Raw genomic sequence first — 18,055 nt, 5'->3', positions numbered from 1 at the left:
ACAACGGTGTAGTAAGTGCAACTGGCACACAGTACTGGTGTTACACAGACACTGCTACTTATTCTTCAATTCTGAGCCTCGGTCCCTTAATAAAACAGGGCTGAAAACCTAAAGACAGAAACATGGCTTTGATAAAGTCAGTTTTACAGCTCTCAAAAACAAAACTGGACAGTAATTTATGTGATAGCTGAGCTTTATTTGTTAACCAACTCCCTACAATACATCTAGTTTCCACATCACTCATCTGTATCTGAATTAGTAAGGAACACCAACCCAAACTTCATAGTCTGGGTTCCAGACTGAAGTACTTTGCTGAAAGTTAATACGTTCACACAGACTGACATCTCCATGTAGACATGGCCCATGTGAATGTTCTTGACCAACTGCACAAACTTAACTTTGTTCACAAACCCAACCTGCTACTGGGAAACAACTGCAAAGCAGCAGAAAAGTGAGCGAAAAGCAAACAGAGCCCTTCTCTTTACTCTTCTGAAATGGAGACATGGAAAGTATCATCTTGTGGTTACTGCTACAGCTGAGCGCCAGTTTAAAAAACAACATCGCCATCACCACCACAGGAAACAGAAGGCAGTCCCACAGACAGCAATCCAGCACACACACATCAGAGCTAGTGCTCAACCAACAGCTTGCACCAGGAGCCGGCAGTGCACAGCAGCTCAAGCTCAGGTGAACAGCTCACATTAATTGCTGGCTGATAATCAAGTGCAGCTGTGAAACCATTTGTGTCCAATCTACCACCATTCCTGAGAGCCGACCATCTCCCTGCCAGCACAAGAAACTCATTTTTCTTCCATGATAAGTCCATCTTTTCATGGCATTCCTGTCACTGAGCAGCACCATGCATCCAAAAAGGGAGGGATCGTCCTTCATCTTGTAGCCATACATCCCTTAGCCAAGCCTCAAGCAGAGAGGAGTCAGCATTGTACAACAGCAGGCAACTGGCCTTTAAAAAATAAACAAGCGAGTCAAGATCCTGGCTTAAACATACACGAAGTCTAAGAGTGAGCAGACTACTAACATTTTCAGCAGACATTTGCTGTATTTAACTCTGAAGATTAGATTTATACAGATTTTGAACTGAAGCATTTCCTAAAAGAATTAGTAGCTGCTTATCTTTAACCTGATCCTTTAATACGTACTGTTCCATATGCACAATTCTGCAGTTGAGGCTCTCCTGCACCTGAGGAGTTTTTGCTTAGAACACTTCAAATGGATTACTTGACAGAATGGAAAGTTACATACATCAGTAATTTAAGTAAATGAGATGAACCTGTTTTTACAACTAAAGCTGATGAGATGCAAGTTATTTAACATTTTTATTTTGGTCAGATACCCTGAATAACTGGATGTGAGCAGCAGAAATTAGAGGTAAGGGATATAGGTCATAGCAATGCTCAACATCTGGGACAATTCACGTATGGCTTTACAGCTATACAGGACAGAAAAGCAAAGCTCAATATTTTCCAATATAATTACTGTAGGAAAAAAAAATCTTATAAAAGTCTCACTGAAGATGCCTTAAAAAGCAAACATTTTTAATGACGTGTTCTGTACATACCACAAGAAAATCTCCTTTTTAGCTAAGTCTTCTGGGGACACAGTTACCTCAACCCAAAAACCAGCACTGAACAAACAGCAGGTAAGAGCCAGACAGACCTGAACAGTGCCATGCCTCCACTGTGAACCACTTCTCACACAAAGGAGAGGTATTAACATGTATAGCTTATTCCATAGCGTTATCTTTGTAATAGCTATAGAACTAGTTCCATCAGTGTCTGGAATAGAGATGCTCACAAGGTTAGTGTATTTCAGAACAGTTTCTTGGATATCCAGAGTTAGATGGGCGCTGCTTCACCTATTAGGCACAGAGGAGACTCACAAACACTAAAACCAAACAGTTATTATTAAAGTCACCCCCCCAAACAAACAAACAACAAATCCAAAACCAACCCAGTGTTTGAAATAAGATTAACAACACTTGGCACTTTTAGCATACAAGTAACATTCATGCTTGGCTTCCAAGTATTTCTTCAGACAAGCAGGAGGACATTGATTTTAAGCCACACTGAAATAAATGTCCACACGGTGTTCACATCACAGCAGCAAAGTCACTCAGCTACAAGTTTTTTCAGTGACTGACAGAATGAAGCTCCCTTGTTTTCACCTCCCTTAGCCTCAGTTTTAATTGCCTTAGCCTCCATAGAACGTAGTTTTTCTAACCCCTCTGCACAACATGCATTCCCAGTTACCTATTCTGCTACTGATTTGATACTGCTACTGATTTCTGATACTGCTTCGCACACCATCACCTCCCTTCACTGTACAGCCTTGACTCACCTTGTCAAAATAAAAAACGCTGAGCAAAGACTTGTTCAAGGATGTGCTCCATACTGCTGTAGTCTCATCAGAGGTGTAATAGAGTTGAGTAGAGCTGAGCAGCCTGATCACACAAATAAAAGCCTATCTGCTCAACTCCAACACTAATTTCCAAGGCAACTCGGAAATTAATTTTACTGATCAGCACAAGGATCAGAAGACAGACCAGAAAGAAATGCAGTAATGAACCAGACAGATCCTTTTCATGAATAAAAAGCAGTAATTTAAAGATCAGATCACCACACTAAGAAATGCAGCCTATGTAACTGTGCACTAAAACATGGCCATTTTAATGCAGATTTTAACAAGGCTGGGGGAATTATAAGGGTAGTTTGACGACATTGGGAGACTTCTTTATACAGCACAGTGACAGAACTGAAATGATGATGCAATTACATACAAGTAATCAGGAACAAAAACTGAGCAAGTGCTATAAACCTAATCAAGTTTTCACATCATTCAGACAGGCAACTTGTATTTCCTTTAAAGAGAGCTTCATCTGAAGGCTCCTCAGACACCTGTCTTTACACAAATGTGGCTGATGTGTGCCCACTCACTTCATAGACACCTACAACATTCCTGCATCAGCTGTCTGAAATGTTTTCCAGACACAGCATTACCTCACCTTTCATCGCTCCTGCATTCAATTAGATTGACTCCTTGACCTGACAATCCCTTCATGCAAGGACCTCCTAATACACTTCTACACGGAGAGCTGGACTAATCCCACTCCATTCAGCAATCACAGGAGCACTCCTGCAGACACTACAGTAATCTACTTCCCCCCTCTCCCAAACTAGTTAATAGTATCAGAATAAGAACCATTTGCAAGTATTTTAACAGGAAGGCACTTGTATGTAACCACCTGCATCTTTGACAGCAAACTCATGGATCTTATTTTGATTCTTTGGAGTCCAAACTTTTCAGTTTGGGGTCTGAAGTTCTCCATTTCTTGCAAATGAAACAAAGAATAACATCATTCTGCTGCCTTGCTGTAATACGTTCTTCTGTTTATGGACACATCCCGAACCACGAGGGCTGACCCCACCATTCCACTTTGTCGCTGCCACTGCATCAGCAGTAGAACAGCTGGGACAATAAGAGATCCAGCAGGCTCACAGCCAACCTGCAACACCAACGTCCTGCCAAAGGCCAAGGATATCACACCACAATCCTGCAACACTGGAACTTCTGTTTGGTTAAACAGTTCATTACACCAGCAATAAAACAGACTTCATAACTAATGCAGCAGTGCTTGGTGGGAGGATGAGGCCGCTGACAAATATTTTATAGCTTCTGAAATATCCAGGTTGTTTTGACTGTGTGTGGTACCCAAGGAAACACAATGCAGTGGGTTACATCCCCTCACTCACACAGCACGGATGTTTCAGCCCCTACTGCTCTTAACAGAGGCAAGATCCACATCATAGGGATATTGCACACCTCAGCCTTTGAGTATCAGAACAGGTTGTTAAATAAAATCTCAATATTCAGAACAAGTGTGTTTTAACACACAGAAACACACAGACTTGGAGTCAGTGGCCACGGTTAAATTTAATCAAAATGCACTCTATTAGCACCTGGAAGCTTTCCAGGAGCCTCCTGCGTCCTTGGCCATCAGCCAGGACAGCTGACAGCGTTTCAAGCCTGCTGAAATTACCAGGCTGCATGTGAATATGCCACTCTCCAGTTTCAGTGGGGTATTTACAGTTCTGTTGCACACACAAGAAGTGGCTACCTCAGCACCGCTGTTATATTGGCACTTCACGGACACAGCCAGACGTACTTTGTGTCACCAGGATTTCAAATGCTCAGAACATTTTGCAAAGCAGCAGCTATCCATCACGCTTCCAAGTTTCCTCAGCCATAGGAAAGCAAGGCACTGGTGATGTCTAACATGAAACAAGGGAAGAAACCACAAACAAAACACAGAACTGAAAAACCAGCACTCTGGTCCTGAACACTCTGTATTATGCTCTGTATACTCTGAGCATTCGATGCACAAGTCCCATGCAGAGCCCTTTCAGTTCTGAAGATGCCTCAGGCCCAAACAAGGGTTTGCTGTCACTACAACAGGAAGAGCTGGAACACTGCACAGAGCAGATGCACCGCAACTCATGCACAGCCTGAAATCTGGTGGTGAAAGCACACAAGCACCCAAGTACTGTCAAGTATCGGGCTTGATGTATTGAAGCCTAACAGAGTGAGAAGTGAAAATGCTCACTGTCAGACCAACTCACTCTCAGAAGAATTCTAAATTCAGACTTTGCCATACAACACAGGGCTACAGCGTTCACTCTGCTCATGCTCCACTCTGGCTGCAGCTCCGGGGCTGCCCAAGTCTGCATAAGCAGCAACTCCTGCACTCCTACCCCAGCATTTGTAGGCTCTTTTGGAGCCCCCTTGGCAGAACCAACCTGAGCAGCAGCCCATGCAGCCCAGGCTGGGGTTTTACAGCCTTTGCTTTGTGGCTGAGCTGAACTACACAGCTTAGCACGCATAGCAGCCTCCATCCCCTGCCTTTCTCCAGCACCTCTGCTTTATCAGAAAACAAACTAGTCCCATCTATGATCCCAGGAAAAGCAAGAACAAAAAGCCTAAAGCTCAAACTAGCCTTTTTACCAGATTAGTTTCTAGTCTTCTGGCAAGCTGAATTGATTTACTGGATGATCAGGCAAACACTAGAGCCAGCATGAACTAAGCAAGAGGCACCAGGACTCCTGTTATTAGAAACAGATGCAGCTGGGAAAGGCTCAACTACAGGCATTCATCCTTTTACCTTCCATCACAGGTAGTGCTGGGATCGACCATGACTCACACTGACTGGACACAGCTTGGTGGAAAGCCCACATAAGAAAAGACCAGTTGCAAAAGCAGCTCGCTAGAGCGGTCACTTGAATTCAAAGTACATCTTCTGCTGGAGTGGCAGAGATGAGAGTCTTACGCCAGTCTCAACAAACACCACTTAAATCAGTGCACTGGATAGCAACAGATACAGTACTGAAGTTTTCAGTAAGCTGACATTAGATGTACCACAAAGCACATGGCAATGTGTGGTTACTGTACAGACAAATGTATGCCATTTCAAGAAGAGATTTTTGCTCATGTAAATATTACACCTGCTTGAGATAACTACAGAATAATACTGCTGTGAGAGTCTGCAAGCATACCCAGCATGAGTGAGGTTAAAACTGGGAAGAACAAGGTTGAAGGGAAACCATCCAAATCAAGCACCTGCTCACCTGGGGAGGGGACCAGACCCACTTCCAGCTGCTCATCTCGCCCCGCAGGCTCGCTCTGCTGTGCCTTCTGAACCGCCAGATTCCACCAGAAAACAACTACTTGCTTTCCTAGAAGTATCTTCCCCAGTGAGCTTTCCCTGCTGAACTGGTAAGTTAAACAGCTTGGCCAGGGGTATGAAACTGAGAACAATGAAAAAATTGAAGGGAAAAAACCGGAGCTACTGCTGCTAGAAGGGGACAGAAGTGAAGCAACACATCACAGCTGTATTAAAGTTATCCTCTCCAGGACTCCTAGACACACTCACATTCCCACAGCACATGGAAATGCAAAGCATCAATCATCACTCACAGGAAGGATGTTCCTCCAGCAGTCACAGACCTGACAGGGCCACAGACAGAATTGGAAAGCAATGGACATCCAAAACTAGAAGGCAAGAGCTGCTATATAAGCAGGGAGAGAAGGGTACCGGATTGTTTCTGTAAGGAAGACCTTCCACAGTCCAATATAATGCCAGGAAGGAGCTCATACCAGAGGAGTAAATGAAAAGAGAAGCATCTTCTAACTTGTGGACAAAGATTCAGGAAAGCAGACTGAGGTTTCTGTACTACTGCTGCAAAAGCCAGAGCACTGAACACTGCATTCTGAGATGGATTAAGTTTAACACATTGACTGTTAGGTTCAGCAAGAGCCCTGATGTCAGTCTCTGCCACTGGTACAAACAGAAGCGTTTCCAAGATCCAGAAAAGTTACTATGGATTTGGTCCATCTGCATTCCGGTTTAAAAATAACACAGATTGAACACCTCCACTTCCCCTCCTTTTCTGTTTGGTTAACATTTGCAGCAAGGAAAAAACCCTCAGCAGTAAAGAGTAACACAGCTCGACTCACGGCATGTTCTCCTGCCCACTAATTGCTACCACCAGTGCTTAAAAAGGCCACGAGGAGAATTAAGCCATTTTGGAAGTTATTTTAAACTAAACCAACTTGCATCACTCCTCACATCTCTGCTCCTTCCCTGCTTCACACAATGCTAATTTCCAGGGACTGGAGCCATGCCTCAGTCCCCATCTCAAGCAGACATCGCAAAGCACAGCTCCTCCCCAAAGCACACAGCACTGCAGCTTCATTGCCTTCACGTTCACTACTGTGCTTCTGAACTTAAGCACTCCTTGGAGGTAGAAAAAAAAAACCAACAAAAAACCACCAATAAGATAATAAATAATTGAAATTGTTCATTAGTAAATGATTTTATTCTAGGATTCTAAATCACCATGCAAAGTTATCAACATTAAATACCTTCTGTTTAACAGCACAGGAACTAAATGACAAGGACAATGCCACTTGTTTATATTAACACAAAATACTTCATATTTCCAGTAAAGCAATGCAGCTTCTCCCTGGAGACAGTCAAGGCCAGGCTGGATGTGGCTCTGGGCAGTCTGGTCTAGTGGTTGGTGACCCTGCTGTGAGCTGGTACTAGATAATCTTTGAGGTCCTTTTCAACGCAGGCCATTCTATGATTCTATGTTATTCTGCAGCCAATGTCTGGATAGTTAAATGCAATTAAACATTAAAGAGAATCATCATTAGTTGTTAGCTTAGCTCAGAATCGAAGCAAGTCTTGCACCATTTTTTTAATTTCTTTTTTTGCTGCTCTCAAACTTCTGGTGGGAATTACCCAAGAACTCCAAAATTTGAGATATCCACGTGATAAGCATCACTATGTGATTAGTCACCTTGTAAACATTTAAGAGTGGATTTCACTACCCGTTCCTTGAGCCAGTGTGACCAGCCCAGGCGCAGACACCTACCTTGCACTCTGTGACCATGTAACAACTGCTGGCCATGCAATGTGCCCAGAGGCAGCCGGTTACATGGCAGATCTCACTTTCCCACTAGCATTACTCCTGCAAATATATGCAAATACACAGAGCCAAGGCTTCAGGAAACACTCGACAAAGCAGTCGGTTAATCAGGCAGAAAACGATTTCCTCTGTCCTGGAGGGGCACAGTAAGATTCAACAATGCCCATTTTTTGACTAGTCTGTTCCTAAAAAAGAAAACATTAAATTGCAAGCTGCCCTCAGTTCTGCAGCAGCAGAGCTGTGACTCACAGCACACTGTGTATTTTACGGTCACAGAGTCAAACAGCTGAGCATTTTTATTCCTGGTTTGTCAGACTTGTTGGAAAATAAAGAAATAACCTCCAAAGCCTCAGTGGAAAAGCCACTGCAATGGCAAAACCCTCCAAGCCACAGCCAATGTGGCTGCACGCTCCTGTCTGCCCCACCTCGAGCTCCAGGCTGTTACATCTGAACACTTGGCCAATACTGACAGATCACTAAGAGACACGTGTGTTTTTAAAGGATGGAGGTTGGCACAAGTTGTAGCTGTGTACTGTATGACACCGCTGCATCAACAGCAGCACTGCATCTATAGCTGTACTGCATCTATAGCAGCACTGCATCTATAGCAGCACTGCATCTATAGCAGCACTGCATCCATAGCAGCACTGCATCAACAGCAGCACTGCAGCAGGTTTCGACTTCCTGAACTGAACACATTTCAGTAACTAAGAGATCATTTGCACCAATTAAGTATTTGCAGGTGTAAGATAAGAGCCTCAGTATTACTTCTTACACAATTTGCCAGGTTAACAGTGCTGTCCTCAGGATGGTAAAGCTCTTGTAGAATCTTTTCAGCAGCAGATACAAAATGCTTATTTGAACAGCAAAGTTCTTGAGCTGCCAAGAGTGGAACATACAGAGAAATGGAAGTGAAAATGGAAGGTAAAATGCAACACAGATGAAAAGCTTACTTTAGGGTTCACTTTCTTAGTCTATCAAATGGAAAGGGAAAATGCAAAACATAACTGGTAGGAACAGAACAAACCAATTCTCAGACAAATTTGTGAGCTAGGAAGGTAATGGTAAATAATGTAAAGCATGAAGCCACATGCTCTTCTATCTCACTTCTCTTATTTCTTCCACCTACCCGAAGATGTAGATATTAAACCTCTTCCAAGTGACACAGGCCAGCTAACATCAGTACTTGAATCAAGTAAAAGAAAAGCAGGGAGATCTTCGGACTTTAAAATCCTGTCTAGACACGTGGCAACACAATTTCCATCTAGAGAACTACACAATCAAACCTATACCCTTTTTTCAAGGAGTCTGGGCTTTTTATTATTATTATTATTTAGACAGCACTTGCCATGTAAACATTAATTAGAAATGAATTAGCTTAGTCTCCCAAGTTAACTCTTCCCAAAGGCCATGACCTGCAAGTTCAATGCATATCAAGTAAACACATAAGATCCACGCTCCTTTTTATATTAAAAACATCCCAACGGCTTCTAAGGAGAAACTTGCAATACACCTTCTCAGAAAGAATCAGCAAGAACAAAAGATTCTGAGAAGTAACTGGTTTGCTTTTCAAGAGAAGAGGAGCACTGCGAGCCATGGGTAATGCTGTACTTGGGGGGAAAATCCCTGATAAGTGGTACTGGGAGATGTGGTAGGAAAAGGAAATCCTGCCACTTTCACCACAAGGATGGTGCAGCACACGGGCACAATTCAAGATGCTCCAGATTTGAAGGCTGTTTTGCATTGCCATAGGCAGGGATGCTCGCTTCAGTGGGAAGAAGGCAGGAGTGTGAGCCAAGAGACATCTGAACCTTATTATATCCCTGCACCAGCACAGCCCTGGGGCACAGCTTGCCCTAGTGAAAGAATCTGCTATAACTATCCGCTGCCATAGGTAGGAAAGAGAAAGCAGCATTGTTGAATCAGCTGAAGAACAGCTGAAACGGTTGCATCAGGAGCTTGAAGCACCTACAGAATGGGCAAAGGCTGCTGAGAACAGGGGTTGCAAGACTTTGTCTGTGGGCTGCCAGGTGTTAACAAGCACCAAGATTCTGTTTCTGGAAATTATTTTTCCTCCAGCCTATAAAAGACAAGCGGTAAAGTCCAGAAATTGCTGTGTGTGTTTGGTTGTGCTCGCTGTGCACGAGCAGAAGGCTGCCTGGCTCACTGCAGGCCGCAAGTGCAGCATGAGTCAGACTGAAATCCCTCTGCACTGATGATTCTGCTCAGGCCCAGGAAGAACAACTGCGCCAGAAAATCTCATCCCCCCTCCTCCACCACCAGCCTGAACTTTGCAACAGGGGAAAAAGCACTGGGTGTGGGAAGCAGCCAGCCCCCGGCCCACCATGAGGCACCAGCTGGGGCTGGCAGGGCTCGGCTGCAGCTCAGCCCTGAGTCACCCCCTGGGCTTCCATAGCTGGGCTGTGGGGCTGGGCATGGGTTTTCCCAGTGAAGTCAGTGTGTTTTAGGCCGTTATCTTTCCCAGAAACACAACCACATATTCCGAATAGTCAACAGAGAATAGGTTAAGTAAGTACTTCCCTCTCAGAGGCCTTACAGTAAAAACCTTTATATTTCAAGTTATGAGCTTTTAAGTGCTACCACTGCTTCTACCAGGCAGCCTCTAATACATATCTTGCAAATCAAGAACTGATTTGCATACCATCTCAAAAAATGCAGTTGTATCCGTGGGCTTTATGAGCAAAGTCTGGAACAGACCACATGATTTTTGTCTCAATTGGAAAAGGCACGGGAAACCCCTGGAAACGGAACAGCACGTGACAAGTACAAACAACAGAGAAGAAATTAGGAACAGGATCTGAGTGATGGCTTTTATCATTACCTGCTAAAGAAAATCATGCTTCGTGAAATAGGGAAGAGGTCTATTAAAGAGACGCGAGTTTTCAGACCGATCGTCTGAATCAAAGTGTTCTTTCTGCTCATCTCAAAATTACACAGAAGCAGAAAAGTAACCTCATCCACCAGCTGTTTACAATAAAGAATCCTAAGGATTGCAACGTCTAAGTCTTTAAAAGAAAACCCCACTCTTCATTCAAACGCCCTCCCAGTTTTTGGTCATTTGCCACTGGATCACCCAGATCTGGCTCTAGATTTAAATCTAAATACAGAAATTCAGAAAGACTTGACTAGGAACCTTGCTTTCGTTACACAGATCTACTGGTATTTCAGACACAGCCTACCATAATGTCTGATTATCACACCACAGCAATTGCATTCTTAATATACACATCCATGAGCTCCTTTAGGAAGATTTCATCGAGATCCCAGCCCATGCTTAGGGCCACACTACAGCAGAATACCATAAAATCCTCTCTAACAGCAGTTTACAGCACTGAAAGAAAATCAGTACACACAACAAACAGAAATCCAGCCTGTAACTACAACAACGTTTTTGGTTACCCAAATGATCTTGCAATTGGTCGGCAATAGACTGGGCAGTACGATCAAAGCAGAACCAACCACTGCAAAGCAGCTGCAAGTCTACCTTGCACCATGATGCGCCTCCCCTAGATAAAGGGCATTATAGAAGTGCTATTAGTTTTGGTAACAGAGTTATGGAGGCTTGGCACCAAGCTAATCAGATATTGCTCAGTTTCAGCTCAGTATAATAAGACTCTTATTAAGCTGCCTTCTTCAGGCTGGTCTCAGACCAACCAAGATAGTTCTCTCCTCCCTCCAAAAAGGGGGACTGCTGTAACCACAGGCCTGATATTGCTCAAGAGAATCTTTAAGATAGGACTCTCATGAATTATTGCTGAGAAAGTCTTCTGGCCATTGTCATTTACATCAAAGAGCAGCTTCAAAAACTGCAGCCACTAGGAAGCCACTGCAGCTTTTCTGTCATCTACCCAGATAGAAATTGAAAGTTTAGAAGCCTCGGTGTCTTCCGTAAGACCAAGGAAACTGACAGGTATAACAAATTGCTGTGTCCCTTACAAAATACACGCCCACACGCATGCTTAAGAAGGTTAAAATAATTGGAAAGGCTTCCACAGTGAGGGCTCTAAAGTATTTTGACTGGGTGCAAAGGTTTGCCTCCAAATGTGAAATTGAACTGCTGATAGGGAAACCGAAGAGCACAAACCAGAGCTAAGAGTCCCACCAATTGTCCTAAGCAACTAAGCCAGCCTTCATGCTCCACTACTACACAGCATTTGCAGCTCCTCTGAATACAGCTTATTCAGCTAAAAAAACCAACCATCCTATTACAGGAGATGAAATAATGTAGTTTCCCCTCTAGTGCATTGCCCCAGATGAACTCACTCCATGATCAGCTCAGTGCCAAAGAGTGGAAACAAGTCCAGCAGCAATTGCAGAGGTTGTGGTTTGACTAACCTTATTCTAGTGTAAATTGGCACTTCCATACAAAGCAACAGCTTCGCTCCACCTCTTCTGCTTCACCACATTCTGTGCTGGCACCGCTGTTTGAATGGCTACATGATGAATTCTGACCATGACGGTACATCTAAGAATTGAACATATATTTTTGCTGGGCTGTTAGTTTGTAGCTGAATAATTACTGATCAGGAAAAGCAGATATGGCTGAGCCTGTCAACCAGGAAGGCTGGAATGGCAAAGACACAATTGATAAGATGCACAAACAGGAACAGCAGGATTGTGAGCTGCACACAGCAGGGACACCAAGAGGGGAGCCTGAGAAAAGTGGGATTCGGTGACTTCATTCAGATGGTAACAGAGTGGTTCTGCAAACCCCAGCCCCACTGCAGAGCTCCACAGGCTTTCCAATAAATAAAAATTCCATTTGTTGCCTTCGGTTTTCTCTTCAAATCTAAAAGGATCATGTATATGCTTACAACCATGTTAAGATTGTTAAGGTTGCCTTGGGAACTTCAAACGTTCCCTAAAGAGCTGGATTAAACTAATTACCTTGTCTCAGTACACAAGGTGGTAGTTCACCAAGCGTGATGAAAAATAAGCATTCCAAAAGGTGCAGAGCCAGAAGTATTTCTACTGCAAACGATTCAACTCCGCTCTTTGATGACAGATCCAGTGTTTCCTTTTCAGTTTGTGACACACATCAATACAGCATTCAGCTGCTTCCAACAATTTTCACAACACCATTATTAAGCACTCTCCCTCAGTACAAAACTAATTAACTTATGATCTTCCTATAGAGCCCAGATTCTCCAATCAGACGGATGTTCACATAGCAAACCGCATTCAAGAAGTTACCATCCCAACAATTCAAAGCTAGTCCATTTCACCGTGGTGCCAGGATGCAAACCTTGAAAGCTAACAAGATTTCTCATTACCATCCCATAGCAGCAACATTTTATTAAACACTGTTGCAGCTCTTTTGCAAAAGAAGATGCACCTCACCAACAGTGAAAAGGAAGGAAGAAAAAGCAGGGCTTTTGTTAGGCATCTAAATAGCAGACATCAGGTCTAGAGAACAGAGCAACGTGGAAACGAGATGCAGCAGTAAGTATAAATCAATGAACTCTTAGTGGAATTCAGTTATCCACAAAAGAACTCAATCACTTAAAAAACAGGAGAAAGCAAGAACAAATGCATACTTCTCTCAAGTCTTTAAAACGCCACTGTTAACAACACTGACCTTTCAACAAATCAAGACACCTTTAAGCCAATGTGACTACAAGTCTGAGAGGCTGGGCAAAATTAAACTCAACATCAGTAAATAGCAGGTAGTTCCATCTTATTCCTGAGGTCTGAGGTAGCTCCATACTGCACTGATAGCTCTGCTATCACAAAAAGAACAAGCGTGTGCAGCAGGTACTGCAGAACAGGTGGGTGTTAGAGTAAACAGAGCTCATCACCCTAAAGTATAGGGGTAAATAACCATCTATTAGCCCATAGCCAGCAGGCATAACACACTGCTTTAATGAACAAGAAGTTCTGAAACAACCCACCACAGAATTTCTTTCAAGCCATCGCGATACTCAAATAAGATGACTCAGCCGAGTCAGCAAAACCAATCTGCGTTGCCCGTTTGCTTTGCTGAACATTGTCCAGCCCTCCTTGTTGCGGTTAACGAAACTCTGTTTCAAAACCTGGTAGGCAGAAGAACCTCCTCACTTCTGCAGCACCTCACGCTGCAGAGAGGAAGAAACTACAGAGCACTGTTTAGAAACTGCTGCGAGATCTCTCTCCATCTCCCTTCCTGTCTCACCCCAGCAGCAGCTATTGCACGTTTCCCTTTCAGTAGTTCAGAGGACACACACGAAGCATCACTCCCTCCTTTATTTCACATCAGACCGTTTGCTCCCTTCAATCCAATCACAATAAATATCTGCAGTTTGTATTTTTAGCAGAGCCTGTCCGCAAAGATGCCAAATACAATATGAAGTGGACTCGAGCAGCAACACAGAGCTTAACACCCAGAAAAGCACCGAGCTCTCAGTAAATAGCTTTTCCTGCTCTACTTCCTTCTATATACAAACAGCTGGGCTGAGCGCCCAGATGACTTCTCAAAAATAGTTTTAATTGCTTTATTATCTGCTCTGCTGTAATCAATGCTTTTTAAGTTCTCACTGCTTCTTAGAAAGTGCCTTCTCCCACATAATCTACCACCACCTCCATTAAACAATTAATAAGGAGGGTTTTTTTTCCCTCCAACTCGCTGTTAAAACATCTGGAGTTGACTCTAAGATCAATAACTCAAGTTTCATTACCCTGCCTCACTCACTTTGAAAAGCCGCTATCGGAGCCCATTTGCAGCAGTGATGCCCTGCGTTAATGTAAACACCAGCCACAAAGCTGACAGCGTTACCCAGGGGCAGCCCTGCCCTTCTGCAGCTCCCAGCCCATGCCATGAATCAGCCCCACAATTCCACATCCTCGGGGTTTAATTCCTCCATCATTTAAAAGCATACAAAAAAAATCTGGAGCCAGAAGCTCCCCAAGTGCAGTAAGTTCTGCAGATGTATAACCAGTAGCAAACACTGTGCGGTTTTCTTAGCTCTGATAAACATAAGCCAATGGTTTTTACTGCAGAGGGCATAACCTATCCTGTCATTATTGTGTATCTCTGCAGAACTGCAGGTTTCCTGATGTGATGGCACAGACAGTGGGACACAGGAGGGGGAAAGCCACAGTTCCTTGTCACGCTGGTTTTCTCCTCCCCACATCCAGCTCTAACAGTAAGGATGTCACACTGGCAGCCAGCAGAGCTCCACAGCTTTCACTCTTTTTATTACGCTGTCCTCGCGTTGTTCCACTTTTCTTAAAAAGATCAAGCCAGATTAGAGCTGAGAGTGCAACAGTAGCATCAGGCTTCAGGGCGCCTCATGGAAGCAGTTGAAGGCAAATTTGGAGTTGATTATCTGTTGAATTCTTCGCCCACAGAAAGTATTCGCTTTCTGATGTAGCCTTCAAATATGCTGGGGGAGAAGAAAGGCATTTGATCCACGCGTTCTTATTGTTTCACTTGCTCATTAGGCAGCAAGTGCCACTGCAAAGTCAAGCGCTGGTAAATGTTTAGATCAGCTTGTAATCATCCCGAAACAGATGGCCAGTACGGATTCCAGGGGCTGAGTTTTAGTGCCTCTTGTTTTTAAACTCACACATTCATTATTCTCGAGAACTTCATTAGGTGTCTGTTCTCTTCTGTGTTAACCACTACGTACAGTCAGAAGATGAGGCCTCCAGTCTCACTCTACCTCAAAGCCAGCCAGCTAAAATCCATTCCTACCGCTGTATTCTCCCCATATTTGTGGGTGGTGTGTTTTGAAGGAGCTACACCCAGCTTCCTACAGATTCCCAGCCTTCCCAACCAACTCCTAACAGGAGCATCCACGCCAACGTGAGAGAGCAGACCCAGCTCCCCGCAGACCTTTTCCTCATTAGGAATCCACACGCTTGCTGTAAAGCCTTATCACTCCATGATGCCGATACACAACACTTCCTTTCTAAGGTCAGATTTCCTTCTACGAGGGATAGGTTAACAGTTCTTGTCACAGTTTCTTTCTACGGCTCTTCTTCACACTTGGATGATCTTTGGATTTTAAATGGAAAACCTGGCCATCAAGTGTATCAGCACTGCAGCCCTACACTCAAAAAGCCTACAGAAAAATAACCCAAAAATGCTTTTCCCATTTTATCTTCACCAAGTGCTTTATTCCAGTGCGTACCACACTCTGCTGAGACATAAGAGCCACGTTTCAGACCCACCCCTTCTGCACATCTTATTTATATTTAAGGCTCAGAGACCATCTCATTAGTCGCTGCACGCAGCTCTGGAAGCAGCCTTAAATAAGGTTTTTCAGATGAATACTACGTCCTAAGTTTATTTAATTACCATCATCATTAAGTATAATTTATGCTCATTTCCTAGTCTAACTTTTTCTTCTGGGTTTCTGTTTATTTTGCTAAGAAACATCAGCGTGCCTAATTGCTGACCTCAATGAACGCACACAGGTGCTCTGTGCTTTGCCTGCACGAAGTTCAGACTGAAGCTGTTTCCATCACACCAAGCATTCATTTCCATCTGTCGGCCACTGCTGCATCCAGCGTTACACACCGACTGGGTAAGCACGTAACGTGGGATCCAACAGCACTTCAATGCAGTGTTTGTAGCCAAAGAGATACCTAGATTTGGACACATTGAGTTATTTCTGCAAGCTCCCTGACCTGGTGGGGGACAGCTTCCAAAGGGCCCAAAGCATTACTCATGGTCACACCTTGCTGCAAGGTGAGGACATCGCAGAGCATCCATGGCACATGCTCAACCCTACCGCCTTCCTTCATACAAAGGTAAACCTGCATCTCTCCAAGCTTGCCCTGCCCTTCCAATCCCCTCACCAACTCCAGGCCTTCTATTTGCCACTTTGAGCTTTACACATACAAAGCAGCGTGCCTTTATGACATCTGACTGGAACAGCCGTGCACTCCATAGCAGCACAGGACAGCAGGAACCACACACAGCACCGTGCCGGTCCCTGTTTGCTTTGTTATTAGGCACAACCCTGGAGAGGGCACAGGATTTCACTGCTGTGCCCAGAGCAGACACACAGCACCAGCTGGGGCTGCCGCACACAGCACTGCGGGCTCGGCTCCAAGAGCAGCTCTGCTCCATCCGGCAGCATCTCAGCCCGGTGTGGGCAGCCCGCTGCCCACCAGGAGCCTCAGAGATGTCCTTAAAACTAATACCGTGTATTCGGAAGGGAAGAGAGGATCCCGCAGGCCGGATTCCGGCCGGCAGCACCCCGTGCTCTTCCACAACGTTTGGCTTCGAGCAGCTCGGCTCCCTCCCGGCCCGTGCCGCAGGATGCCGCCACCGCCTCCGTGGGGTCACCGCACCGCAGCGACAGCACCGCCGAACCGAGCACAAAGACGGGCGGCGGGTTTGGATGGGTAGGAAACAAAGGCAACACCGACACGACGCATCGCCTCTACAAAACCAGCCTCATTCAAAGCGCACGCTGACAACTACCACAGAGCTCCGGCACGGAGCGAGGCGGGGACGCACCCGCAGCCGGCGGCTCCGCAGCGGGGCGGGTCGGGCTGAGCGGCACAAGGGCTGCGGACCCGCCGGACCCGCCGCCATGTGACGCTCCGCCGGGCGCGGGCGGGCACGGAGCGGAGCCACGCAGCGACCGAACGGAGCCCGCCGCACCAGGACCGGGAACTTCGCGGCGCTACGAAGCTCTCCATCACCATCGCTGTACGGTTTTTGGTGGGGGGAGGGAAGGAACCGCAGCGCATTTCCGCACCGCCGCCCGGGAGGGGCCGGGGCAGCTCCCGCCGGTCCCGGCACTTACCGAGTGGTTCACCCCCCACATGAGGACGCTGAGCAGCGGGTCGCTGGCCCGGAACAACTTCACTTTTTGCGCCACGAAGTGCTTCTTCTTGGTCTTGGTTTTACTCGCCATGACGGAGGCGACGGTGCCGGGGGCCGCCATGGCGCGGGAGGCGGGGCGGGACGCGCGGCGGGAGCGGGCTCAGCACGGCAGCCCCGCGGGCGGCTCGGCGCGGCACCGGGCGGACCGAGCGCCCAGCAGCGCCCCGCGCATCCCGGCCTCGGCCGCGCCGAAATGGCCCCGCTCTGCCCGCGGCCCCGCCCAACCGCGGGAGCCGCCCCCGCCACGCACGGCCCCGCCCCCGGCCCCGCACGGAGCGGGAACACAACAAGACTTTCGGTTCTCCGCGCCACGCTGCGCACGCGCCGCGGGATGGCGCCTGCGCCGTGCGCTCAGCGCTGCCACGGGAACCGAGCTCAGCCGGCACAGCTCGAGGCCGTTCCATTCCATCCTATAGCTGTTAGCTGGTACAAGAGGCCAACACCCGCCTCACCACAGCCTCCCTCCAGGCAGCTGTAAGGTCCCCAAGCCTCCTCCAGACTAAGCAATCTTAGTTCCCTCAGCCGCTCGACATTAAACTTGTGTTCCAGACCCTTCACCTTGGGCACACAAGCACTTACAGCAGGCTGCCCGCTGACTTCTTAACTGCCCGGGTGTACCTGCCTGCTGTAGCCCTGGCTTCGTGCACAGGCTGATTCTGAAGCAAGTTGACCTTCGGTGATCAGCAGCAGAGATGTTCTATGAGGACGG

General features: G+C 46.0%; 1 protein-coding gene across 2 annotated transcripts in view; it reads right to left on the bottom strand.

Annotated features, from left to right (window-relative positions):
• Nucleotides 1-17,572, bottom strand: part of PIP4K2A (phosphatidylinositol-5-phosphate 4-kinase type 2 alpha) — a 95,492-nt gene extending 77,920 nt beyond the window's left edge. Inside the window, exon 1 of one of the 2 annotated variants that reach the window (XM_015853300.2) lies at nucleotides 17,267-17,572. In XM_015853300.2, coding sequence (XP_015708786.1) covers nucleotides 17,267-17,407 — 141 coding nt within the window. In that variant the 5' untranslated portion in view covers nucleotides 17,408-17,572. The remainder of the gene's footprint in view (nucleotides 1-17,266) is intronic. The other variant, XM_015853301.2, reaches the window with a different exon arrangement.
• Nucleotides 17,573-18,055: the final 483 nt, after the last annotated feature.

Source organism: Coturnix japonica, chromosome 2, assembly GCF_001577835.2.
Source record: "Coturnix japonica isolate 7356 chromosome 2, Coturnix japonica 2.1, whole genome shotgun sequence".
Taxonomy (NCBI): domain Eukaryota; kingdom Metazoa; phylum Chordata; class Aves; order Galliformes; family Phasianidae; genus Coturnix; species Coturnix japonica.
Note: the sequence above shows the minus strand (reverse complement) of the source record. Positions and strands in the feature narration are given on the sequence as shown.